At 70.0% G+C, this 24,860-nt stretch overlaps 11 protein-coding genes across 11 annotated transcripts; 5 read left to right on the top strand and 6 right to left on the bottom strand.

Moving 5' to 3' along the window:
• Window positions 1-41: 41 nt before the first annotated feature.
• On the bottom strand, window positions 42-2,268 carry MICPUCDRAFT_68710 (uncharacterized protein; the record flags this gene model as incomplete). The annotated part of the gene is made up of 1 exon (XM_003062365.1): window positions 42-2,268. A coding segment is annotated over one exon (2,227 nt), but the record flags the coding sequence as incomplete, so codon positions are not given.
• Window positions 2,269-4,962: 2,694 nt separating this feature from the next.
• MICPUCDRAFT_48587 (Drug/Metabolite transporter superfamily) lies at window positions 4,963-7,542 on the top strand (the record flags this gene model as incomplete). The annotated part of the gene is made up of 2 exons (XM_003062605.1): window positions 4,963-5,580; window positions 5,697-7,542. The coding sequence occupies 2 exons, from the start codon at window positions 4,963-4,965 to the stop codon at window positions 7,410-7,412; spliced, it is 2,334 nt and encodes a 777-aa protein (XP_003062651.1). The 3' UTR covers window positions 7,413-7,542.
• Window positions 7,543-7,625: 83 nt separating this feature from the next.
• MICPUCDRAFT_52252 (uncharacterized protein) lies at window positions 7,626-12,566 on the bottom strand (the record flags this gene model as incomplete). Its single annotated transcript, XM_003062364.1, has 2 exons — window positions 7,626-11,331; window positions 11,560-12,566. The coding sequence occupies 2 exons, from the start codon at window positions 12,564-12,566 to the stop codon at window positions 7,626-7,628; spliced, it is 4,713 nt and encodes a 1,570-aa protein (XP_003062410.1).
• A 419-nt stretch (window positions 12,567-12,985) lies between these two features.
• On the top strand, window positions 12,986-13,853 carry MICPUCDRAFT_48585 (uncharacterized protein; the record flags this gene model as incomplete). Its single annotated transcript, XM_003062604.1, has 2 exons — window positions 12,986-13,255; window positions 13,413-13,853. Coding segments are annotated over 2 exons (657 nt in total), but the record flags the coding sequence as incomplete, so codon positions are not given.
• Window positions 13,854-13,865: 12 nt separating this feature from the next.
• MICPUCDRAFT_44827 (uncharacterized protein) lies at window positions 13,866-14,938 on the bottom strand (the record flags this gene model as incomplete). The annotated part of the gene is made up of 2 exons (XM_003062363.1): window positions 13,866-14,172; window positions 14,298-14,938. 2 exons carry the CDS (start codon window positions 14,936-14,938, stop codon window positions 13,866-13,868), a joined length of 948 nt encoding a protein of 315 aa, XP_003062409.1.
• A 431-nt stretch (window positions 14,939-15,369) lies between these two features.
• On the top strand, window positions 15,370-16,510 carry MICPUCDRAFT_52248 (uncharacterized protein; the record flags this gene model as incomplete). The annotated part of the gene is made up of 1 exon (XM_003062603.1): window positions 15,370-16,510. The coding sequence occupies one exon, from the start codon at window positions 15,370-15,372 to the stop codon at window positions 15,805-15,807; it is 438 nt and encodes a 145-aa protein (XP_003062649.1). The 3' UTR covers window positions 15,808-16,510.
• On the bottom strand, window positions 16,506-17,960 carry MICPUCDRAFT_21638 (uncharacterized protein; the record flags this gene model as incomplete). Its single annotated transcript, XM_003062362.1, has 2 exons — window positions 16,506-17,328; window positions 17,395-17,960. Coding segments are annotated over 2 exons (1,389 nt in total), but the record flags the coding sequence as incomplete, so codon positions are not given.
• Window positions 17,961-18,920: 960 nt separating this feature from the next.
• Window positions 18,921-19,460, top strand: MICPUCDRAFT_42236 (uncharacterized protein; the record flags this gene model as incomplete). Its single annotated transcript, XM_003062602.1, has 1 exon — window positions 18,921-19,460. The coding sequence occupies one exon, from the start codon at window positions 18,921-18,923 to the stop codon at window positions 19,458-19,460; it is 540 nt and encodes a 179-aa protein (XP_003062648.1).
• A 672-nt stretch (window positions 19,461-20,132) lies between these two features.
• MICPUCDRAFT_52245 (mitochondrial carrier family) lies at window positions 20,133-21,413 on the bottom strand (the record flags this gene model as incomplete). Its single annotated transcript, XM_003062361.1, has 2 exons — window positions 20,133-20,653; window positions 20,844-21,413. 2 exons carry the CDS (start codon window positions 21,411-21,413, stop codon window positions 20,183-20,185), a joined length of 1,041 nt encoding a protein of 346 aa, XP_003062407.1. The 3' UTR covers window positions 20,133-20,182.
• Window positions 21,414-21,806: 393 nt separating this feature from the next.
• Window positions 21,807-22,350, bottom strand: MICPUCDRAFT_68700 (uncharacterized protein; the record flags this gene model as incomplete). Its single annotated transcript, XM_003062360.1, is given in 4 exon segments — window positions 21,807-21,967; window positions 21,969-21,993; window positions 21,996-21,998; window positions 22,000-22,350. Coding segments are annotated over 4 exon segments (540 nt in total).
• A 145-nt stretch (window positions 22,351-22,495) lies between these two features.
• Window positions 22,496-24,843, top strand: MICPUCDRAFT_52243 (uncharacterized protein; the record flags this gene model as incomplete). The annotated part of the gene is made up of 2 exons (XM_003062601.1): window positions 22,496-23,177; window positions 23,360-24,843. The coding sequence occupies 2 exons, from the start codon at window positions 22,496-22,498 to the stop codon at window positions 24,841-24,843; spliced, it is 2,166 nt and encodes a 721-aa protein (XP_003062647.1).
• Window positions 24,844-24,860: the final 17 nt, after the last annotated feature.

Genomic DNA, 24,860 nt, shown 5'->3' with positions numbered 1-24,860 from the left:
CTTCTTGGATTTGGCCTTCTCCGCGTCCTTCGCGTCTTTTTCTTTCCGCTCCTCGTCGTCGTCGCCGTCGCCGTTCGCCTCGTCGCTCGCGCGCGAGATGACCCTGTACCGGCGCTCGAGCAACGCGACGTGCGTCGTCGTCGCCGTGACCGAACTCGAGCTCGGCTTCGCGCCGACGCCGCCCTCGACCTTCAGCGCGTGACGGCCCGTCACCGCGTTGTAGCTCTCCACGGACGCCACCGCCCAGCGGCCCTTCGTCTCCGTCGCCGCCGCGCCGCGTCGGCGCCTCCCGCCGGATCCCGCCCCCGCGGCCGCCGCCGCCGCCGCCACCGCGCCGGAGGTCTCCACGTGCCCGTCCACGGCGTCGCCCGCGGCGTCCATCTCGCCGTCGTCGCCGCCGACGCCCGGGATCCACAGCCATATTTTCCCGTTCACGAGCGCGCGGCACCACCGGACGTACCCGGGATCGATGACGACAATCTTACGCAAGACGTGCGCGGTGACCGTGGCGAGCGGCGTGAGCGGCCCGGCGTGAAGGCTCGCGCCGGAGAGGTCGGTGCACAGCCGCGGCGTCGTCGGCGCGCGTCGCACCGAGAGCCGCAGCGGCGTCGAGAGGATGTTCAGACCGGAGGAGAGCTTCGCGGACGCGCTCGTGCTGACGCCGGATGATCCGCCGCCGCCGCCGCCGCCGCCGTGCGCGAACGGATTCGCGCCGAGGCCGAGGCTGAGTCCGCCGCCGCCGCCGCCGCCGCCGCCGCCGCCCGACCCGTGCCCGAGCGCCAAGTTGCGAAACACCGGCAGCTGCTCGTTCAGATCTAACGTGCTGTGCAGCAGCGCGACGAGCGCCGCGAACGGGGTCTTCCCGGGTCCCTCGTCGTCTTCGGGGGCGTCGCGTCCGGGCGCCGGCGCGGGACCGCTGACGCCGCGGCGGCGCTTCTTCCCCGCGTTCGCGACGCCCACGCCAACCTTCCGCGGCGCGGATACCGCGGCGGTCACGAAAAGTCGCTTAAACGCGGCGCGTCGCGCCTCTGTCTCTCTTCTCGACGCGCCGTGGGGGAGCAAGAAGTGCACGAGCGCGGTCGCGACGTTTGCCTCGGCGAGCTCGTACTCGGTGACGCCGTCGACGGAGACGAGCGCGGCGGCGAGTTCGCTCAGCGCCGCGAGATCGCCGCGCGCGACCGCCGCGGACGTCGACGCGAGCCGCTCCGCGCCGAGCCCGTGCCCGGGCATCGGCGCCGCGTCGGAGTCCGCGGCGCACGAGAGCTCGAAGGTTTTCAGCGCGACGTTCGCCGCCGCGAGCGTCGCGTCCGCCGTCTTACGCAACGTCTCGGCTTCGCGCGACGGCGGGAGCGTCGGGAGCGCTGACGACGATCGTTCCCCTCCGCTGCCGCGCGTCCTCTGCCCCCGGTCGCCGCCGACGCTTCCTCCGCTTGCTCCACCCGGCGTCTTCGTCGCGTCGGTCGTGAACTGCTCCACGCGGCGCAGCAGCCCGTGCCGTCGAAGCTGATGCGCGCGGGACGCGTCGCGTTCGACGAGCAAATTCACGAGACGCAGCGACGACGTCACGAGCGACGCGGACTGTCCGTTCGACAGCGTGCGCCCTAAGAGGTCCAACACGCCGTGGAAGTGCTCCCTCGTGAGATCGCACGCGTCCCCGGCTTTGCTCAGGGTGGCGATCAGCAGTCGGAACAGCGTCCGTTGCGTCGCTTCCCCGCTCGCGGCGCGGCGCGAGGAAAATTTTAAAAGCGCCGGGAGCAGCCGCGACGCGAAGGCGCGCGCCATCTTCTCGAGCGCGTCGGCGGGGACGAGCGACGCCTTCTCCAGCGCGTTCGCCTCGCGCGTGGACGCGTCCGGGTCCGCGCTCGCGCTGGGCGCGAACCCGCCGTGGCCGCCGCCGCCGTGCGCGTGCGACGCGCCGACCCAATACTCGTGCGCGCCGGGTAAGCCGCCTCTCGACGGCGCGCCGTCTCGCGCGTCGCCGCCGCCGCCGCCGCCGCGCGCCGCGCCGCCCGACCCGCCTCTGCCGCCGCCGGCGAAACCTCTCGGCTCGCCGCCGATCGCGTCGATGAGCGTCAAGTTCTCCACGGGGACGTCCGAGCGCCGTTCCGCGCCGACGAGAAGCCCCTCGTCGACGTCGATGACGTGCTCGTCGTCGTCGTCGTCGTCGTCGTCGTGTTCTTCGTCCGAGGAGTGAAGCATGACTTCGCACCACTCCACGGTGGCTCTGTCGTCCGCGAGGAGGTCGACGATGACGCCGTCGCTGCCCATCAGGGTGCTGCGGACGTGGTCGCCGACGCGGAAGCCGCGGTGCGTCTGCGCGGGCGCCGCGGACGCGGGCGCGGACGCGGCGGCGGCGGAAGATTTTTTCGACGTCGACGTCGTCGTCGTCGCCGCCGCCGCCGCCGCCGCGGGCTCGATCTTCTTCGGGAACAGGTGCCCGAGCGCCCTCTCCGCAGCCTGAAGCAACGTCGTCACCGAGGGACCGCTCCTTCCTAGGACGTCCGCGTCCGTCAGGAGCTCCAACACGCCCTGCTTGAAGCACGCGTGCGCGGTCAGGGGCGTGTTCGAGCTGAGCAACCACAAGATCAGCTTCGACCCGACGTCAAAGACGCACGGCGCCACGTCCGCGGCGGTCGACGTTCCATCTTCCCCGCCGCCGCCGCCGCCGCCGCCGTCGCCACCACCACCTCCGATATCATCCCCCTCCTCCTCGTCGTCGCCGCCGCTCGCCCCTCCCGCGGCGTCGCCCGAGGCTGCCCGCCGCGCGCCCAACGCGCGGGTCAACGTCGCCGGCAACCCCCCACCGACGAGCGCGAGCGTCGCGCCCTCGCGTTCCCCGCACGCGCACAGCAACGACGCGACGCACCGCATCGCCTCGTTGTGCAGCGCCGCGCTCGCGCTCTGGTCCTCGATGATCGCCCTGAGCGAGCGGACGACGCGCGGTGGAGGACGCTCGCGCGTCGTCGCGCATAGCCCCTGCGCGAGTGTCAGCGCGTCCAACGCGGCGGCGGCGCGTCCGGCGCGGTGGCACGACCGCGCGTGTTCGCACAACGCGTGCGCGCCTCCCAGACGCGTCATCAGTCGCCGCGCTTCGAACCCGCCGACGCCGGGGAACGAGCGGCGCGCGATCGCGTCTCTTCGACCGCCGGAGCCGGCGCCCGAGCCGCCGCGGCGGACTTGACCGAGGAGCATCATGAGCTTGACCGCCTCCTCCGCGGCGAGGCGTCGGCCGAGGTGCAGGACGCGCGGCGGCGGCGGCGGCGCGTCGACGTCGTCCTCGTCCTCGTCGTCGCCGGGTCCCGCGGGAGGACCCGGTTTCTTCTTACTCCCTCCTCCTCCTCCTCCTTTCCCGCCGCCGGACCCGGACCCGGGTCTGTCGATCTTCGTCGGCGTCAGCGTCGCGAGCATCGCGCGGAGGGGTCCCTCCGCGAGAAGAGGCCCGTACCCTTCCTCGGCGTGCAGCTCCGTGACTTCTTCGTACGTCCACAGCGCCCTGCACACGAGCTCGATGACGTTCTCGTCCTTCTCGAGTATCGTGTAGTTGGACGCGGGCGCGAGTATCCTCGGCGGGGCCTTCGACGACCCCTGGTGCGATTTCTTCGCGTCATCGTCGGCCTTTTTCTTTTCTTTTTCTTTTCCTTTCGCCGCCGCGCCGGGCGCGGGCGTCGCGGCGGCGGTCGACGGCCCCGCGGTCCCGCCGCGCGTGGATCGTCGCGATCCGCGTCCGCCCGCGACGCCGCCCGCGGCGGCGTCCTTCTCCTTCTCCTTCTCCTTCTCCTTCTCCTTCGGCGCGGCCGGCGCGCCCTCCAGCTCGCGCGGCGCCGCCGACAACCTCGCGGCGAGCGCCTCAAAAATTTTGCGGTCGCTCCGCCGCCCGAAAACCTCGCCGCGCTCCTCGAACGCGAGAAGGAACGTGCACAGTTCCTGGAGCTTCGCCTCCAACGACGGGTTCGACGTCGCGTCGTCCGCGAACACGCGCACGAACTCCGCGGCGGGGTCCGCCTCCCCGGTGAGATGCTCCGGTCGTTGACCCTGGTCGTCGAGGAGGAAGAGCGCGACGACGGCGTCGGAGTCGGATATCGGAGAGGAGGAGACGTCAGCGGGAGGCGCGGAGGGCAAAAAAAAAAGGGTGCTCGGAATGAGCCGATGGGGGCTCGGATCTGGCGAGCGCGCGCGCGATACGCGTCGCGTCGACGCGATACTCCGCGCGCGTTCGCTCGCGGGGTACGCACCCGCGTGCATATGACGCATCTCGAGGAGAACATCGCGTTGTGGTACGTGCACACGTCGCAGCACCACATGTTCTCGGGCGGCGGCTCCGCGGGCGCGTCGTCGTCCGGAGCTCCGCTCGCGGCCGCGTCGCCCGCGGCCGCGGGGCGCGCGCCGCCGCACACCGCGCACTGCCTGCTGCCGTGATCGTTCAGCAGCGTGCTGGGGAAGACGAGAGGGGAACGATTCGGGGCGGGGGGTGGAGGTGCGTCAGCGGGGGAGGACGGGAAGACGAGCGCGCGTCCGAGGTCAAGATGGCAACCCGACGGTCGACCGACATGGCGAGGCGGAGGAAAGCGGGGTCGCGCGCGCGCGCGCCGCGAGCGACGCGCGCGGCGTTCGCGTCGCGACCGAGCGCACCATAGCGAGCACTCCCACTGCGGCGGGGTCTCCTCCGTCGCCATCGCAATGCCACGCCGCAGCTGGCGCCAGCCTTCCCCGCGCTGCTCCGTTATGGCGAGTTGCGAAGAGAAGCTCGCGGGTTGGCGGGAGCGAAATCTCGCGCGGTCGGCGAGCGGCACGCGGTCGGTTTCAAGCAGTTTCAAAGTTGGATATTTGTTAGACGCGAGCCTCGGTCGTTTTGAGCCCGTGGGCGAAACGCGCACTTCACTTTTCCGTGCTTTAATATCTGCTTGATTGCGCCTTTTCGGAACCCCCGCGCGCACTCGTCGACGCGCGCGCGTCGCGAACGCGATGCCCGCGCACGTCGGGATCGTCCCCTCGCGCCCGCACCCGGCGCCGCTCGCGGACCGCGGCCGCCGCGGCCGCGCGCGATGGCGGTGCGACGCGAACGACGGTGGAGGAGCCGGCGCCGATCGTCGCGCGATTTCGCGCCGCGAAAATAAAGCAACTCCGAGAGCATCTTCCCCGCTGCGGCAGCCGCCCGCGTTCGTCCGACGCGCGGTGGAGCTCTCCGCGTGGGCGGGGCGCGAGGCCGTCTCTGTCGTCGCGGCGAAAGAGAAGCCGTCGACGTCGGGCGGCGCGCGCAACAACGTCGTGGGACTCCACGCGCCGTCGTCGTCGCACACGGCGGAGAGATCTGAGCGCGCGTCGGATCATCGGAGCGTGATCGCGCGCGCGTTCGCGAGCCGGCGCTGGTGGTTCCTCGCCGGAGTGAGCAACACTGTGGGGGACAAGGAGCTCGAAGCGATCGACGCGCTGCACGCGTCCATCACGAACGACGTCCTCGCCGCGCCGCGGTCGCCGGTGCAGACGTCGATCGACTCCATGGAGGACAGCGTCGACGGCGAGGACCGCGGCGGGGGCGTCGTCGTGAACGAGTTCAGGGACGCGTCGGGGAACGCGTTTCAGGTGCGTTCGAAAACACACACAAACGTTTTTTCACCCATCGCCCGGTTTCAACATTTGATCGCGTCCCCTGTCAACTGACCGGTGAACTTTTTTTGTAAAAAATGAACGGCCCTCAGGTGGCGCTGTCGAACGAAGACGCGCCCGCGGGGATGACGAAACTGGAGATGCGCGGGATGGACCGAGATAACTTGCTCGGGTCGCTCTGCTCCGCGCTCGCGCGCGTGAACATCTCGATCGTGAGCGGGATCATAAGCACCGGGGACGACGGGCGGGTTCGGAACACGATGTTCGTGAGGAAGCAGCTGAGCGCGCTGCCGGAGATCGCCGCGTCGGACGGCGACCCCTCCGCCCCGGGCCTGAATACCGCGGCGACGAATACCATCGTCGCTCCCATCACGATCGACGAAATGAATAACATCACGCGCGTTCCCGAGTCCGAGTTCTCCGCGGTGTCGCTGCGAGTCCTCTCCGCGTGCTGGACGTCCGACCGCAGAGAGTGGCTGAAGACGAGGCAGGCTGGGAAGTTTCTCGGCAGCGCGTACGACCGCGGGAGCCTCGGAGACGGCGCCGGCGGGGGAGACGTCGCCGCCGCGGAGGCGAAGATGCGCGCGGTCAGCGCGCGGCTCGCGGACAGCGCGGCGCGCGTGGCGATGACGAGAGACGCGTGGAGTAAGACGGACGTCGTCGAGGACGATTTGCTCGCGGAGATGGAGGGCGCGATGAAGGAGTTGACGAGGGCGCGAAAGGCGCAGAGGAAGCGGGAGAAAAAGATGGCGGCGAGGGCGCTGATGAAGGGGCCTGGCGCGAAGAAGGACGAATCCGGGTTTACGACGGATTCGGGTTCCGTCCTCTCGAGCGCGTTCGTCCGCGGTGTCATGGCGATGAACCTCGCCGCGGTGCTGTTCGGCTCGAACCAGGTCGTGATCAAACAAGTCGCGGACGCCGGCTGCGACGACTTCACGCAGCTCTTCTTCCGCTTCGTCTTCGCCGTGATCCCGCTCGTGCCGTTCCTCGCGGAAGGCCTCGAGAGCAAGGACCGAGACAAGCTCCTTCAGAACGCCCTCGAGGTTGGCACCGTGCTGTGCGTCGGGTACATCCTTCAGATCATCGGGTTGGACGGCACGACGTCGTCGCGCGGCGCGTTGACGTCGACGTTCACCGTCCTCACCGTACCGATTTTCGCGCAAATGTCCGGTCAGGTCGTCCCGTGGTACACCTGGCCCGCGTCCGCGATAGGGATCGTCGGCGTCGGGTTGCTCACGAACAGCGGCGGGGAGCCGGTCGTGGGCGACGCGATTTGCATCCTCTCCGCGACGGTTTTCGGGTATCACACGCTTCGATCCGCGGAGTCGGCGGTGATGTTTGAAGACTTGGAACTCCCGTTCATCGCGTGGCAGATCGCCGTCGTGTGCGTCGAAGCCGGCGCGTGCAAGCTGTTGTCGATGATCTATCACGCGCACGAGCAAGGTATTGATGCAACGGCCGTGTTCGCGGCGTTACCGGACGAGCTCGCGGCCACGCCGTGGGCGCCGATCGCGTACATGGGCCTCTTCACGACGTCGTTTACGCTTCTGATTGAATTCTACGCGCTTCAAAACATAAGCGCGGCGACCGCGGCGTTAGTGTACACCGCGGAGCCGCTGTGGGGCGCCGCGTTCGCGTGGTGGTTCATGGGCGACCGGTGGGGCCCGATAGGGTGGGTCGGCAGCGCGCTCATCATCGGAAGCAGCGTCGGGTCGCAATTGCTCTCGTTCGATGAGGTGAAAAAAGCCAAGGCGTTGGAAGCTGCCAACGACGCGTTGATCGGCGCGGACGCGGCGCGATCGCGGTGACGAGCGAGCGGCGAATCGCATCGCGCGGGGCGGGCGGGCGGGCGGGCGGGCGCCCCCCGCGACCTGTATCTGTACTGTAGTTGTTTTGCCTGCCGCTGCGTATATTATATCACGTATTACTTGTATCCGTACGGCTGAGTTGTTGTCTTCTCTGTTTCTGTTTTCTCGTATTAAAACCCGAGTGCCTTCGCGACCGCTGTCGCTCGTCGCTCATCACCGATCGTCGATCGTCTCGTCCACGCTGTAATACCCCGAGTCCTTCAGCCAGCTCTGCCTGAGCTCATCGTCCAGCGAGTCCCCTCTCTCGTCGTCGTCGTCCCACCGGTCTGCCGCCGCGTCGCCCAGGACGTACGATCGGTACAGATCGTCCATGCTGCCGTCGACGGATCCGGACGCGTCGACGGAACCGTCCAGGCTGCTCCCGATCCCGCCGCGAGAGTTCGAGTTCGAGTTCGACGACGACCGCCCGCCGCGCGCACCGCGGCCGGCGTCGAGCGAGCTCCCGATGCCCCCGCGGCCGCGGCCGTCGAGCGAGCTCCCGATCCCGCCGCGCGCCTTGTACACGCGCTCGCCGCGGAAGTTCCGCAGGTCTTCCTCGAACGACGACGACGACTCTCCCTCGTCCGCGTCCACGGATCCCTCCGGGCGCGGCACGTTCCGGTCGCTTCGCCGCCACGTCGTGTTCGCGCGCCGCCTACGGTACACGCCGCCGCCGCCGCCGCCGCCCTCGACGCCGCGGTCGCGCCGCGCGACAGCCGCGTCGCCCCGCGCGGCGGCGAGCACGGATCGAAAGTTATGCGCGCCGCCGCCGGCGTCGCCGCCGGCGACGCGGTAGGACGCGCTGTACGACGCCCCCTTGAGCGCGCTCACCGCGGCGGCGCCTCGAGCGGCGGCCGCCGCCTCGCCGGGATCCCACGTGCCCTTTCTCCCGCGCTGGCTCAGGGTCTTACCCCGCACCTCCGCGGTCTTCGTCGCCGCGAGCGCCTTCATCTCGTCGCGCTTGAGCTCTTTCGCGACGTTGAAGTACCGCGCCGCCCTCGCGGCGTTCCCGGCGGCGTCCTCGAGCTTCGCGAGCTCCTTCACGCACAGCGCGTTCTTTGGCTCGAGGTCCACCGCGCGCGTGAGGTAATCGCGGGCTTGCGCGATGCGCCCCGTCTCGCGCTCGAGCTTCCCGAGCCCGCGAAGGAGCACGACGTTGGTGGGCTCGACGTCGAGGCCCTCGGCGTACAGCGCGCGCGCCGACTCCGCGTCCTCGCCGCGGCGCCACTCCGCGTTGGCCCACGCGGACCACGTCTGCGACGACCACGGCGCGATCTCGGTCGCGCGTCTGAAGAGATGCCGCGCGGTCGCGAGGCCGCCGCCCGCGCCGGTCGTTGACGTTTCGGATTCCGACTCCATCACCGCCCACGCCTGAAGCACGCGGTAATTTTTCGGGTTTTCCTCCGCCGCGGCGGAAAAGATGTCTCGCGCCGCGGCGACGTCGCCGAACGCGACGCGCTCGAGCCGCGCCCTCGAGAGCGCGATGTGCGCGTCGCCCGGGAAATTCGCCGCGGCGAGCTCGTACCTCTCCCGCGCTCTCAACACGTCCCCGGCGGCTTCGTCGAGCTGCGCGAGCGCGTGAATCACTCGCGGGTTGGACGGGTCCTTCGCCTCCGCGTCGGACAGGAGCGCCCTCGCCTCCAAAGCCTCGCCCGACCGCGCCTTCGTCTGCGACCACGCGTGGAGGACGACCGCCTGCGCGGCGCGCAACGACGCGCTGCTCTCCGTCGCACCAGGGTCGTCGAGCGCGGCGATGATCCCGCCGGGCTCGGACGCGTCGTATTTTACGCCCGACGACGACGACGACGACGAGAGAGACGACGCCTCTCGCTCCTCCTCCGCGCCAGAGTCCTCCTCGCCCTCCTCCGCGACGCGCGCGGCGCGCTCGGCTTCCTCGAGGACGTTCATCGCGCGCTCGAACAACCCCGCCGCGTTGACGCGCTCGCCCGCGCCAAATTCCATGACGGCCCACTTCCGAAGCGACTCCGCGCGCGCCCTCGGTCGACCCTCCGCGTGCAACAACGCGGCGCGGTACAACCCCCGCGCGCGCTCGGCGTCTCCTTGCAGCAGCTCGAACCGCGCCCACTGCTCCCACAGCGACGTGATCGACGGCGTCTTGGACGTTCGCTGATAGAAGAGCTCGCGCGCCGTCTCCGGCCGACCCGCGCGCATGAGATCCCACACGAGCTGCCACTCCACGACGCCGCCGCTCTTGTCTTTTATCGCCTTGGACGCGTCGCGGAGGGTCTCGTCGGCGGCGCGGACGCGGCCGGCGGGGGGCGGCGGCGGCAGCGGCGGCGGCGACATCGCCTCCGCCTCCGCCTCCGCCGCCGCCGCGGTCGCGATAGTCGTCGTCGCGGGCGTGGACGTGTCAGGCGCCGCGGCGGCGATCTCAAACGCGCTCGCGCTCGCGTCCGCGTCCGCGACGACGAGCTCCGCGTCGATGACAATCTCCGCGACGTCCGCCGCCGAAACGTCCGCGTCCTCGTCCTCGTCCTCCGCGTCCAGACTGTCGTCGTCTACGCTCGAGAAGCTGCCTTCGATCGCCGCCGCGGTCGCCGCGTCCGCCCTGGGCAACGATCCGAACATCTTCACGCTCGCGCGGAACCGCGTAAACTCCTCCGCGCTGACGCTTCCGTCGTTGTTCGCGTCCAGCATCTCGATGAGCTCGTCCGCCGCGCCGAGGCTCTCGCTCTGCGCGCCACCAGACGCGGTCGTGGAGTCGGCGTCGACCGCCTCCGCGTCCGCCAACCACACGTCGTTGATCACCCTCTTGATCTCGTCTCTCGTGACGACGCCATCGCCGTCGAGGTCGAACATGCGGAACATCCGGTCCGCGTCCGGGTCCGCGTTTTTCCCATCCGACGCAAGGCCCTTCTCCGTGAAGGATCCGAACCGCTGCGTCGCCGCCGTGTTCGCCGCCGCGACGAGCTCCGCGAGCGCGTCCGCGGCGCCGGGGTCTTCCTTGAACCCGCCCTTGTACGCCGTGTGCGCGGCGGTGCCCATCTCCGCCGCCGCGTGCATCGCCGCCGTGCGGATTTGGAGCTCCACCCGCCTTCCCTCTCGAGCCGAAGCCGAAGCCGAAGCCGAACCCGAAGCCAAAGCCGAAGCCGAAGCCGAAGCCGAAGCCGAAGCCTTCGATCTCGGCGAAAAAGCGTCATCGTCGCGCGCTTTCTTCGCGTCCTCCTCCTCCTCCGCGCCCTCCTCCGCGCCGCCGCCTACGCCGCCGACGCCGCCAACGCCGTTGTCGGTCCAGTCCGTCGGCAGCTTCAGCGTGCTGTGCAAGCTCCGGTACCCGTTCGGCTTGGGCCTCTGCAAATAATCCTTCGTCCTCCCCGGCACGACGTCGAACACCCCGTGCGCGATCTGCTGCGCGCGGTAGCACGCCGCGAGCGCGCTTCGCTCCGCGGCGGCGCGCTCGATCGCGCCGCCGCCCGCCGCCGCGAAGCTCGGGCTCCCGATCTGCGGCGTCACGATCACCCGCATCCCGAGCAGATCGTGCACCTCCTCCCTCGGTCGCCCGTCTCGCAACACCTTCCGCATCGTGCTGAACAGACTCTTCCGCCGCGCTTTCACCTGCACGCCGCGCGGACCACCCACGAGCGTCATGAGCCCCGGGTCCGCGACGAGCGCGTCGAAAAGCCACTCCCTCGCGCGGTCCAGCGCGATGCGATCCGCGGGGCCCTCCCCTCGAAGCCACTGCTCTAGGCTGCGGTACGACGACGGGAAGAGCTCCTTCAGGGACAGGTCCTCCAGTTCCGCGCACAGCGGCCCGGCGTCGAGCGCGTGCGCCATCGGCGCGTACAGCTGCATCGTCTCCAGCGCGAGCGCGGTGCGCTTCACCTTGGGGAGACGACTCGAGTGCCGAAGCGCGTCCGCCCTGAGGGTCGGGGTCGAGGGAGGGAGGGTCCACGGTACGAGGCGACGGACGTCGGGGCGGAGTCGAAAGGCGTCAGAAGCGGAGTTGAAAGGCGTCGAGGGCGGGGATTGAAACCAGCGAGGGACCCTGGGCGGAGAGAGACGACGACGGCAAAAGTTCTTAAGGATCGGCGTTCAGCACGCGAACGCGGCCGTATGGGGACCAGTGTGAGATAGAACGCGCCTGTACGCGAGCTCGACCACCACCGCGCGCACGTCGTGAAACGTGAGGCAAAACGTCCGGAGTTTCTCCGCGTTGGCGTCGTCGAACGACCCGACGCGCCTCGGGAGCGCGTGCAACCGCGCGCAGTCGTGCGCGAGGCGCATCACCCCAGCCCCCAGCGACGCCTCGATCTCGTCCAGCGTGACGGAGCCGCTCACGAGCGCCTCTCGCAGTAACCCCGCGGACATGCACTCGGCGTCCATGCCGAGGTCGACGAGCGCGAGCGTGACCTCCACCGCGCGCTCGTGCGTCGGGCGGAGCGGCGGTTTCGGCGCGTCAACGTCCGCGTCGACCGATGATCCGGAAGAGAAGGACGCGCCCCCGCGAAGGTCGGAGGCGGCGACGGATCCGTCGCGATCGGAGGATGAGGATGAAGAGGAGGAGGCATTCGCCGCGTCGTGCGCGTGCTGCGTCTTTTGCAGGCGTGGGATCGCGAGCTTGAGCGCCGAGAGGAGCATCTCGCGGTTGCCCTGCGCGGCGCTCGCGTCGCCCCCTTGGACGCCGTGCTCGCCGTTCGCGGACGCGGCCGCGATGCGGGGAGACAGCGCGTCCCACGCGGCGACGAACTCGACGACGCGCGACGCCGCCGAGGCTTGATTGTGTGGCGACGACGACGACGCGCCGTTCGACGGCGGCGACGACGACGGCGACGACGACGCGGCGGACGTCGCGAGCTTCGTCGTCGCGTCGCCGCTCCCGTCGCCGTCGTCGCCGCTCGTCGCCGCGACGATCGCGTTGTTCCGTCCGCGTCGCGTCGAACGCGCGCGGCGGACGCGTCCACCGTCGTCGCCCCGTCCCTCTCGGAGACGCGACGGCGACGACGACGCGCACGACGCCGCGGTCGCGATCCCGCGCGCGCGCCTCTCCGCGTCGACGCCCCCCGTTCGCTCTGTCGCGACGTTCCGAGCGACGCGACGGCGCGACGGCGGCGCCCGCGGCGCCGCCCCTAACGCGCCGCTCGCCACGGCGCGCATGGTTCTGGCGCGCCGTGCTGCTCTCGGGTGCCTCGGCTGACACCTGTCTGCTTGTCGATCGAGCGTCGCCCCTCTCCAGGATAATCCACGTCACCGGATTTTACGCGGATGTGGACAAAATGTCCACATCCGCCAGTTTCAAATTAGTCGGGTAAAAAAAACGTTGAAACCACGTTCTCCCGGTGGGGAAATTTTCATCGCATTTTCATCGGTGATTATTTTTCATCGAGGCTGACCGGAGATTCACGATCAAGAGGCGAACATTTTGACAGGCAAATCGGCCCACGCGCGCGCCCTTCAACGTGCCCGTGAGGGCTGCAATGTCCCGTCCGCCGATCTCCCGCAGTTAAATATCCGCGTCCGAGAGCGTCACACTCCATCCAATCCGCGGCTTTCGCACGCGCGAGAGTAACGAAACGATGGCAGGACGCGGAGGCGGACGCGGAGGCGGCCGCGGCAACGGCCGCGGCGGTCGCGGGCAGGCCGGAGGACGCGGCGGCGGCGGCGGCGGCGGCGCGCGACGCGTCGTCGCCGTCGTCCAGGCTGCGCCCGCGAAGAAGCTCGGCACGCTCGACGCGCGGTTCACGCTCCTGAACAAGCGCCGAGCGGAGCAGACGCAGCGAGGGGCGACGAACCGCTACGCGGCGACGATGGCGAAGCGCACGGGGCAGAGCGCGAAGAAGTTCGCGGTGCGTCGCGGGACGTCGTCGTCGTCGCGCTCCCTCCGAACGATCTCGCGCGCGCGGCCCCGATTCTAAAATTGAAACATCTCGAAGCGTCGATTCGCCGCGCTCACCGTCCGTCGTCGTCGTCCGTCGTCGTCCGTCGCCCCCTCGCTCCTCGCAGGCGAAGCCCGTGTCCGTCGCGGGCAAAGGCAAGAACAGCGCCGCCGCGAAGAAGAAGCTCGCCGCGAAGAAGGGCATCGCCGTCGGGAAAAAGGGCAAGAACGGCGTCGCGAAAGCGAAGCTCGCCTCCGCCCCGGGCGCGACGAAGAAGGGACCGAAGAAGAAGAAGAAGCCCGCGCGCGAGGCCAAGCCCACGACGCCGGCGAAGAAGGCGCCGAAGAAGGCGCCGAAGAAGAAAGCGCCGAAGAAGGCGAAGCCCGAGAAGCCGACGTACACCGCCGGCGATTTGGACATGGAGCTGGAGTCGTACATGGCCGCCGCGCCGGCCGGGGACCCGGTTCCGGCGGCGTGAGACGACGCGAGCGCGCGCGGCGCCGTCGAGAAGGATGAGATGAGATGAGATGAAATGAAATTCCCACGGCGCGGGAGTCTCGTATCCGCGCATACTTCGCGTTCACGCGGTCATCGCCTCCTCCTCCTCCTCCTCCTCCTCGCGCTCGCACAAACGCGTCGCGAGGTCCCACACCTTCCTCTGCAACCTCTCGTCCATCGCCGCCGCGCCAGGAATCGCGAGGTTACAGTTCACGTAGTACCCGCTCCCGGCGGCGCGTCTCGACGTCGCGCAATACGCCGTCGTCGCCGCCCCCGCCGCCGCGGTCTTCGGGGTGGAGTTCATAGGCGTCAGAAGCGGAGTTGAAAGGCGTCGAGGGCGGGGATTGAAACCAGCGAGGGGTGGGCGGAGAGAGACGACGGCAAAAGTCCTTAAGGATCGGCGTTCACCACGCGAACGCGGTCGTATGGGGACCAGTGTAAATATGAACGCGCCTTCACGAACGGCCGCCCGACGACGTGAAGGATCGCGCCTCGCCTCCCGCTGCTCTCCAACCGCGCCCTCTCACTTCCCTCCGTGATGACCGCGCCCGGGTGCACGGCGAAGAAGGCGACGTGCGCATCGCGCGCGCGCCGAGACGCGCGGTAGCGAGCGTGGAACTCGCGCGCGAGTACTATTTGGCACAGCTTGGACTGCGCGTAGGACTTGACCGGGTCGTACTTCACGCGCGCGGCGTCGCCGCTGAGACGTTCGAACCGCACGCGCTCGGGGTAACTGAAGCGATGTACCGCGCTCGTGACGAAGACGACGCGGCACGGATCCGTGCGCGTCGTCCCGCGCGCGAAGCGGAGCGTCGAGCGAAGGAGCAGCCGCGTCAGAAGAAACGGCCCGAGCGCGTTCACGTGGAACGCGCGCTCGTGGCCGTTCTCCGTGAGCGCGAACGGCGACGGCATGATCCCGGCGTTGTGTATCAGGACGTGGACGGAAATCTTTCGCGTCACGAGCCGCGCGGCGAACGCGCGCGTCGACGCGAACGACGCGAGGTCGAGCACCTCCGTGCGCACGTCCGGCGGCGTCGCCTCCTCGCCTTCCAGCGCGACGTCGCGCGACGCCTCGACCTCCGCCGTCATCGCGCGCGCGGCGGCGTCGCCGGCCGCGGCGTCGCGGCACGCGAGGACGACGCGCGCGCCGCCCATCGCGAGCGCGAGCGCGGTCTCGTATCCGATCCCGGTGTTGCCGCCGGTGACGACGACGACGCGCCCGGCGAGCGCGCCGCGCGCGCCGCCCGCGGCGTCGACGACCTCGCACGCGGTCGCGCGCGAGCCGAAACCGCTGGGTCCCGCCCACCCGCACAGGTGGCCGACGGGGAAGCACCCGGCGTGGTCGCGCGTGAACGCGGTCTTGCGGCGGGAGAAGAAGCCCATGATGGAGACGGCGAGGGGGTGGGCGGGCGGTGGCGGGGGGCGACGAGCCGCGGCGCGCGACGCGACGCGACGTGCGCGAGGCGAAAATGAAAACTGTGAGCGAGCGTTTTTTTCCGAGGTCAAAAAAAACAGACAGGAACCGAGTTCCGAGGGAACGGCGCGGCGTCGCCGTCACTCCTCGCGCGCGCGCCGCCGCCTCCCCCATGCGATCTCGCCGCGCTTATCTCGCCCTCCTCGGCGCGTCGCTCGCGCTCGTCGCGCTCCGCCAGCTCGTCGTCTCCCCACCATCCCCGCGTCTCCCCGTCCCGTCGCGGCGCCGCGCGCTGACGCAGATAGCGCGCGAGAGCGAGACCCAGAGCGACTTTGACTTCTTGCCTGGCACCTCCGGCCCCGGTCCGACGTACTGGATGCTCCGAGACTACGCGCGCGAGGTCCCCGCCGCGGAGGCGGAGCGCGCGATCCTTACGCGCTCGAACGCGATGGACGCGGCGTGGCGGTCGAACGCGAAGCGCGTCACCCCGGGGCAGGTTATCCTCCTCCCGAGCACGCTGAACCGTCTCGCGGCGGCGCCGTGGGAGTGGGCGGCGGCGACGGTCGGCTTGGAACCCCTCGGCCAGGCGCTCGCGTGGTTCGGACGATGAGTGTTATACATACCGCGTTACTGCACTACCGTAGCTACGAATGAATGAATGAATACGATCTTCTATCGCTTCCGAAGCGCGTCGCGCGCGAGCAACCGCAGGTTCTCGCGCGTCAGCCGCGCCGCGACGCCCCGCGCCGTCTCCGCGGCGATCTCCGACGCCTCTCGCTTCGCCGCCGCCGCCGCCACCACGGGCGTCCACACCTTCGGCGCGCGCACGTACGTCTTCCGCGCTGCCTCCACGAGCGCGAGGACGTCCGACGCGGCGAGGAGGTCGCGGTGGCGGCGGCTCGAGGCTGACGTGTCTGCTGACGTGGCGCCCTCTTCCTCCTCCTCCTCCTCCTCCCCCGTCTCTTCCCTCGCGAGCCGCTCGACGTGCCGATCCGCGGCGGCGAACGCGTCCCGCGTCAGCGACGCTCGCAGGACGGCGCCTTCCGGGGAGAGCACGTGCGAGAGCGCGTCGTCGACCGCGTCCGCGACGGCTTGCATCTCGCGCGCGCGCGCGGCGTTCGAATCCAAATCCGAACCCGAATCGAACCCCGCGCGCGAAGGGCACGCGAGCGAACCGATCCCCTCCGCGATCCCCGCGAGCGTCTCCGCGACTTTCTTCGCGCAGCTCTCCTCCTCCTCCTCCTCCTCCTCCGCGCCCGCGTCGCCGCTCTTCCCCTTCCCATTCCCGCCGCCGCCGCCCCCCGCGTACGCGCGCGCCAACCTGGACACGCGCGACCACCGAACGGACCGCCCGTCCGGCTCGAGCACCAACCGTCTGAGCGACTCCCTCGCCTCCGGGGAGCGGTCGGCGAGTACGCGCGCGAGGACGTACGGGTACGCGCGCTCGATCACCTTGAAGTCGCGGTCGATCGTCGTCGCGGTGCCCTCCAACGCGGCGAGCGCGCGAAGGATGCGCGCGAAATACGGCGGGAGACGGAAGCCGCGCGTGGACAGCGCGGCGGAGAGTTGACTCACGACGCCGAGGAAGTCGTCCGCGCCTCGGACGCGGTTCAGGGGGGTTTGGGTGCGCGACCTTCCCGCCGGGTCCGGGTCCGGTTTGGTCTCGGTGGCGGCGGCGGCGTCCTCGAAGACGACGCGTAACGCCTCCGCCCCGGCGGTCGCGTCCACGTCGCGCGGCAGGAAATCCAGCTCGATCAGATCGCTCACCACCCCGGACGCGTCCCTGTTCACGAACCCCACGAGCCCCCGGATCATCGCGCGTCTCGCGCGCGGAGGAACCTCCACGACCATCCCAAAGTCCAAGTACACGAGCTCGCCGCGCTCGCTGACGACGAGGTTCCCAGGGTGCGGATCCGAGTGCATGAACCCGGTCTCCAAGAGCTGATGCAGCGAACACCGCACGCCGCGGTCGAGCAACGCCGCGGGGGTGACCCCCGCGGTCGCGAGCCGCGCGACGTCGGTCAAGCGCGCGCCGTCGATCCACTCCATCGTGAGCACCGCGCCGGTGGAGAGCTCGTCGAGGACGAGCGGCGCGCGGACGAGGCCTTCGAGGCCGCCGCCGCGCGTCTTCCTTCGATTTCGATCGCGATTTTGATTTCGATCGCGATCCTTCGTCGCCCGCGGCGCCGCGGCGTACGTGTCGTGGAACCTCCGCAAGCTCTCCGCCTCTCTGCGATAGTCGAGCTCGTCGTATATCCGCCCGATGAGCTCGTCCACGATGCCGACGACGTCGGATCTCAGCTTCACGAACCGCCGCGCGACGCGCGCGGCGCCGCGAAGAATCGTCGCGTCCAACGCCACGCTCGCGGCGAGCCCCGGCCTCTGAAGCTTCACCGCGACCTCGATCGGCGGCGGCCGGGGGCCCGACCCCGACCCTTCATCGATACATCCCCCGTCTTCGCCCCGATCGCGATCCCGCGACCGCAGCGTCGCGCGGTGGACCTGCGCCAGCGACGCCGCCGCCACGGGCTCCGGCGAGAAGGATTCGAAAAACGCCGCCGGGTCCGCGCCGAGCTCGCGTCGGATGAGCTCCACCGCGTGCTCCGCGCTCGCGGGCGGGAGCGCGTCCTGCAGCTTCGCGAGCTCGACGCAGTACACCGCCGGGAGCAGGTCCGCGCGCGTGGAGAGCACCTGCCCGAGCTTCACGAAGACGGGGCCTAGGGCGACGAAGTGGCGTCGCATGCGCTGAGCGCGCTCGTCCATCGTGCCTCGCTTGGCGTACGCGCGCGCGCCGATGTCGGCGAGGCGCGCGAGGACGGTGACGGCGCGGTGCGCGACGGTCAGCGGGCGCCACGCGAAGTACGACGCGAACGCGTCGGGGTCGTACACCGCGACGTGCGGGCGCGCGGACGCGGACGACGACGACGACGACGACGACGACGACGACGACGACGACGCGTCCTCCTCGACGTCGTCGCTCCTTCGCCGCTCCCACGGCGGCGTTGCGCCGTATCGCGCGTATCGACCGAACATCACGCCGCTGACGTGCGCGACGTCGTTCGCGCCCGACGTGGACGCGACGCGCTCGTCCATCGTCGCGCGAATCGACGCCCGCACCGCGGTCATCCGCGCTTCGTCGCTCCACGACGACGACGATTTCCCTCGGCACGTCGCGATGAATCCTCCTCCTCCTCCTCCTCCTCCTCCTCCTCCTCCGCGCCGCGCGGTGCTCCGCGCGCCGGGGTCCCATCCCGCGACGCCTCGGGCGCGCGCCGCCTCGAGGACCGCCCTCGCGGCCGCCCTCCGCATATTCCGCCCCCTCCGAGCCGCGAGCCGCCCGTCGCTCTGACGAGGCCTCGCGACTCGGCACCGGTGACCTAAATAGCCCACAACCTAGAGTTTGGAATCCGGCTTATTTGACCGGTAGTTTTGCCGCTTCGACCCATCCCTTCTCTGATGACCGCTTTCAAGACCTGGTTTCAAGCGTATCAGCGAGCGAACAAGACTTGGCCCTGCCTGATGCAGCTGCAGTGCTGAGAAGATTCGCGCCTGTCCAGCTGTCGGGAGCGATCGATCGCGCGTCGCACTGAACGCTCGCGCGCGTCGCGCGCGTCGAGACCGGTCGACACCGTCGCCGCGACCCCCACCCCCGGGTGGGTCGTCGCCTCACCGGAGCGTCCGTCTCTTCACCCTCTCGGTCTCGCGCGTCGGTCGCGCGACGGGATGGCGACGGCGATGGCGTCCGCGTCCGCGTCGATCGCCGCGCGAAGCTTCAGCTTCGTCGTAACAACCTCGCGCGCCTCGACGACGCGTCGCGATCGTCTACGTCCGCGCCGATCATCGTCCGCGCTTCGCCGCCGCGACCGCGTCTCCGTCGCGACCGTCCGCGCGTCCGCGGACGAAGAAGACGACTGGGACGGCAACCCCGGACCGTTCGTCCGCCCGGAGGGCTCGCCGTTCTTCGCGTCGTACACCGACCCGACGGTGTGGAAGCTGATGCAGGAGACGCTCCGCGCGGGCGAGATCGAGCAGATCCTCCCGGCGAAGGCGAAGCTCATGGCGGAGAACGACGGGTGGACGCTGATAGACGTGCGGCCGTACCCGGACTACTGCGAGCGGCACGCGTGGGGGGCGCTGAACGCGCAGCTGTACGCGCCGCAAGAGGTGAACGACATCGCGAGCGGGTGCGCGCCGACGAAAAGTTTTTTTTCAGTCGTTTCTCTTCCCCCGCCGCGCCTCGGTCACGATGTGATCATGCCGTGACGCTCGACGTTCGCGACGACAGACAATTTTTCTCTTTTCGACTGACCGACTGACCGACCGACGCGCGTCGCCGCTCGCTTCGCTCGGCAGGTTCAAAGCCGCGGCGACGTTAGCGCTGTTCCCGGAGCGCATCGGTAAGAAATACGTCTCCGTCGCGGAGAACGACGCGTTCCTCGACGAGATGCAGGACTGCGTCGAGTGGGGCTCGCCCGTCATCCTGTACTGCCAGAACGGCGGGATCATAGGCGACGAGGCGGACGACTACGAGGAGGGTCTGCAGACCGTGAGTCTCATCGCCGCGCACGAGCTCGCGGCGCGAGGGTGGGGGTGCGAGGCGATCAAGGTGCGTTCTGTACGCTGGTCCCCACACGGCCGCGTCGGCGTGGTGAACGCCGATCCTTAAGGACTTCGCCCGTCGCATCTCTCCGCCCAGGGTCCCTCGCTTTCAACGCCCGCCCTCGATGCCTTTCAACTCCGCGTCTGACGCCTTTCAACTCCAACCCGACGTTCGCTCGTATGGAACGCACCCAAGCACATGGCGGGCGGTTTGGCGATGTGGGACGAGGGCGAGGGGTTCGACGTCGGCGAGGTGCGGGACGAGTGATGCGACGAGGCGCGCGCGGGATGCGCGCGGGATGCCGCGCCGCGCCGCGCCGCGCGCGCGCGCGTGTTAACCTTATCTAAGCGTCTATGAAGCGTCTAAGCTATGATACCTATGATACCTACGTCTGCAGCCATCCTTTCGCGGTTTCGTAGACGAAGAATGAGATCGCGCTGCCCGGGGCGACGGCGGCGACCCTCGCGGTGGCGCCGTTCATCAGCGCCCTGGGCCCTTCCTTCCTCGCTATTTTTGCCATGACGCTGAAAACGTTCTCTGCCGGAGCGTTACCCCCACAGCTGCTCGCGGCCATCACCTGCAGACGCGTCTTCGCCGTGTCGAGCGGGTTCGTCGCCGCCGTCGCTACGGCGGCGGCGATCATCCCGACGCCGCCGCTCGTCGCCGGCGACAGCGTCTCTTTCGTGACGATAACGCCTCCATCTCGACCGTTACCCCCCCCCCCACCCCCCCCACCGTTCAGCACCCCACACAGCGCGTCTCTCCCGTGCTCGTAGCACACGAAATACACGACGCTGAACGGCCACCACGTCAGGTTCGACGCCCAGTACCCTCGGAACAGCCCTCGCGTCACGCCCTCGGGGGCATTCCATACGAAGCGATGTCGGGGTGGAGTTCAAAGGCGTCAGATGGCGTTCAAAGGCGTCGATGGCGGGGATTGAAAGCGAGGGACCCTGGGCGGAGAGAGACGACGGCAAAAGTCCTTAAGGATCGGCGTTCACCACGGCGACGGGGTCGTATGGGGACCAGTGTGAGATAGAACGCACCTCATTCTTCACGATCGTTCGGTACGCGTCCGCGGTTCCGCGGTAGCTCGCCCCCGCGCCCGCGCTCCCCAGCGCCTCCCGCGCCTGAAGCCTCTCCTTCACGACGTCCACGGGCGTGTACACCACGGACGCGAGCGCCTGCGCGGCCATCCCCGCGAGCGCGTACGAGGGCGTCGCGCCGACGAGCGACGGAGGCGCGATCGCGCGAGCCGCCTCGTAGCCGACGAAGTACGCGCTCGACGCGAACGGGACGCCGGTCAGCACCGCGCCGAAGCCGCGATAGAACCCGGGGATTCCCTCGAGACGCGCGATGGAGGCGATCGCCGCGAGCGCGGAGGCGTGGCGGTGCGACGCGAGCGCGACGCCGCGAAGTTGCATCCGCGTCTTGACCGTGTCGAACGGGTGCGTGACCGCGCGCGCGGCGACGCCGGAGACGCCGCCCGCGATCGCGGTGGACGAGAAGAAGGACGACGACGACGACGACGACGACGACGCGGAGGCGGCGCGCGATGACGTGGACGCGTCGGCGGCGTCGCCGCCGCCGCGGGAAGGGGGCGGGTCGGCGCCCATCGCGAGTGACGTCGGCCGGCGGCGGTGCGGCGGACTTGATGAAGAGCTGAGGTGCCGAGCTCAGTTATTTTGGATTACATCGGCCGACGCGACGACGGACGATACGACGATACGACGCGAGCGATGACTACATACAGTACGATATCGTTCGCGCGCGCGACCGACGACACGACCGACGCCCCCGACGCCCGCGCGACTCCGTCTTCTTTCGTCTTCGTCTTCACGACCACTTCTTCCCCGTCGCCTCCTCCAACCGCTTCCTCGCCTCGACGAATCGCATCTTTTCGTTTTTTATAAAGTCCGCGACGTAGCTCGCGTCCCTCACGTCGCTCACGTCCACGCCGTTCGCCTCGCACGCTTTCAATACCTCGTGCGTCATGCAGCGATTCTGTATTATCCCGACGAGCGTCGTGTCGCTGTGCTTCGGGTCCCCCGCCTTCGCGGGCTTCCAGTCGCCCACGAGATACCACGCGTCTCCGGGCTGGTCTTCGACGTGGTAGAGATCCGCGATGGAGATGCCGTACTCCTCGCACTTCGCCGCGTACTTCTCGACGCGTCGGCCGATGCCCGCCTTCGCGAGGCCGATGAGGAGGACGCGCGCGCCGAGGACGATGCCGCCCGCGGCCGCGCCCTCGGGCGCGGAGAAGGAGAAGTCTCCCGCGGCGGGCGAGAAGTTGGATATCACGAGACTACGACGCGATCGCGAGGTGCGATCGCGAAGCGGCGTCCCAGTCCGCGCCGGCGTCGCGGACGTCGTCGCGACGCGGCGCGGGGAGGAGACGCGAGACGACGCGAGCGCGCGGGGGGTCGCGGGCGCGACCATCGCGGTCGTCGCCATCGTCGGTGGCGGCGGCGCGGCGTGCGAGTGCGCCGGTGACGACGCTTCGACGTCGACAGGAGCGGGCGGAAGAGAAGAGAGTGGAGGGAGGGGAGTCATGTCATCACTGTCCAGTCTCGCGTCGCCAAGTGGCCCATCTCGAGGCTCAGAACGCCACGCGCGCCTCGCGCACGCCGACGCTCCGTCGACGTCGAAGATGACGACGCGCGTCGCTCAGTGAGCCCGCGAAGGCGCGATCGCCGACATGCCGCCGACCGGGAAGGTGCGCGGGGGACCCGCACCCGGCGCGTCGCGCGTCGGCATTGATGACGGCACCTCCCGCGATGAATTAATCGAAAAGCGCCCCCTCATCTCATCTCATCGCCCGCCTCTTCCTCCTCCTCCTCCTCCTCCTCCTCATCCCTCGTCATCCCACCAGGACGCGATCCTCGCCGCGGCGCGCGCGATCGACGCGGGCGCGGCGTGCGACTCCGACGCGGACGCGAACGGCTCCGACTCCGACGCGGACTGGGCGAACTGGGGGGGCGTGGACTGGAAGAACCTCGACGTCTCGCTCTACGACGACGACGACGACGACGACGGCGACGACGACGACGGAGGCGACGACGGCGACGGACCCGCCGAACCGAACGCGCCTCTCCGCCCCGAGGACGTCGGCCTCCCCCCGCGACTCGCGAGCTGGCTCGCGCGGCACCGCTGCGGCGACGTCCGCCGCGCGCGCGACGCCATCGGTCGACGATCGAGTCGTTCGAAGCGGACGACGACGCCAGACGCGGACGGTCACGTCGCGCTCGGCGGCGCGCGGCCAAAGTACGCGCCCCTGCACGAGCGCCCGCCCGCGAAGGTGCTGCCGTGCGCGCGCCCGATGCCGCGCGACGACGACTTCGAGCCGCCGGACGTCGTCGCGAGGAGGAGGGCGCTCGAAGGTGCGTTCTATGTCACACTGGTCCCCATACGACCGCGTCGGCGTGGTGAACGCCGATCCTTAAGGACTTTCTCTCCCGGCGCTTCTCTCCGCCCAGGGTCCCTCGCTTTCAATCCCGACACACCTCGATGCCTTTCAACTCCACCTGACGCCTTTCAACTCCACCCCGACGTTCGCTCGAAGACGCCGGCCCCGTGACGGAGGTGGTCGTCGACGGCGGCGGCGTGAAATATTTCGCGCAGAAGTCAAACGCGGCGACGACGGCGGCGGCGGTGGACGCGTTGCGTCGCGCCGCGGTGAGGGAGCGCGAGATGGACCTTCCGAGAGGCGCGGGTCCCGCGGGGCGGTGGAGTCCGGAGCGCGGCGGCGGCGGGGCGGGGTTGGGCGGGCGCGGGGGGGGGCACGACGACGACGACGAAGAAGAAGGCGGCGGCGGGGGGCTTTTGGCGGCGGCGCTCGCGCGCGTCGGCGCGGGTCGCCGAAACGCCAAAACCGCGGCCGTTTCGCGAGGTCCTGCTTCAAAACGCGGCGGCGCGGGCCTGGCGACGTACTCTCCCGCCGCGGACGCCGCGTTGCTTCGTCTGTTCCCGCCGAACGAGCGCCCTCTGATCGATCAGACGATCGGCGTGCACTCGAAGAGCGTCGTCCCGCGCGCGACGCGACAGACTGCGCTCGATCGCTTCGTCGCCGCGGCGCTCCGCGCGGAGGCTGCCGCCGCCGGCGGCGACGCGATCGCGATCGAGCCGGACGCGGCGTGGATGAACGCGCACGTCAAGGCGCGGCGACGCGCGGTGACGCGCGCGCGCGAGGCGGAGGCGCGCGTGCACGCGAGGTCGACGAGTAAGCTTGTGTACCGGAGCCTTTCGACGGCGGCGTTTAAGACGACGACGGCGGCGGACGCGGGCGCGGACGTCGCCGCCGCGGTCGCCGCGGTCGCCGCGGTGGGCGGCGACGACGCCCCCGCGGGCGATGAAGAGGAGGAAGAAGGAGGAGGAGGCGGCGGCCCGGCGCGCGCGACGGCCGCGGACAGAGCGGCCGCGGCGACGGCCGCGTCCGTCGCCGCCGCCGCCGCGCGCGCAGTGGCGAAAGACGCGGGCGCGGGCGCGACGCTCGCGGGGTTCCTCCCCGCCGTCCCCGGATCGCTGCTGCAGCGGTACGTCAGCGAAGCCGCCGCACGCGTGGATCTGACGCGCGCGAGGGTCGTACGCGGCGACGCGTCGCTGGCGTTCTTCTACGCCGCGGCGAAGCGGACGCGGCCGGACCCGCCGGGAGGGGAAGAGGGGCGGCGACGCGCGGCGGCGCGCGAAATCGCCGCCGCCGTCGTCGCCGCCTCGGCGGCGGCGACGACGGCGTCCCCCGCCGCGAACGCTCCGCGCGATGCCGTCCCCGGGCACCCCGACGTCGTTGCCGCGGTGACACGCTTCGTCGCGACGTACCTCACCCCGCTCGTGGACGTCGGCGTGCTGACGTCGGCGCGCGGGGACGAAGTTTTGGAGAAGGTTGTTCGAAAGGTGATGGCGCGCAAGGCGTCGCGCGAGAGGGACGCGTCGTTTTTGGACGACGCGCGGGAGGCGGAGAAAATTAGGGAGCTCGCGAGGGCGTACGTGCAGATGGGGCGGGGGGGCGGCGGCGTGGATAATCCGAAGAAGAAGCGCCGGCGGGCGTGAGTCGCGGCGCGCTAGCA

The sequence above is a fragment of the Micromonas pusilla genome, assembly GCF_000151265.4.
Source record: "Micromonas pusilla CCMP1545 genomic scaffold MICPUCscaffold_12, whole genome shotgun sequence".
NCBI lineage: Eukaryota > Viridiplantae > Chlorophyta > Mamiellophyceae > Mamiellales > Mamiellaceae > Micromonas > Micromonas pusilla.
This window is presented reverse-complemented; position numbering and strand designations above follow the sequence as displayed.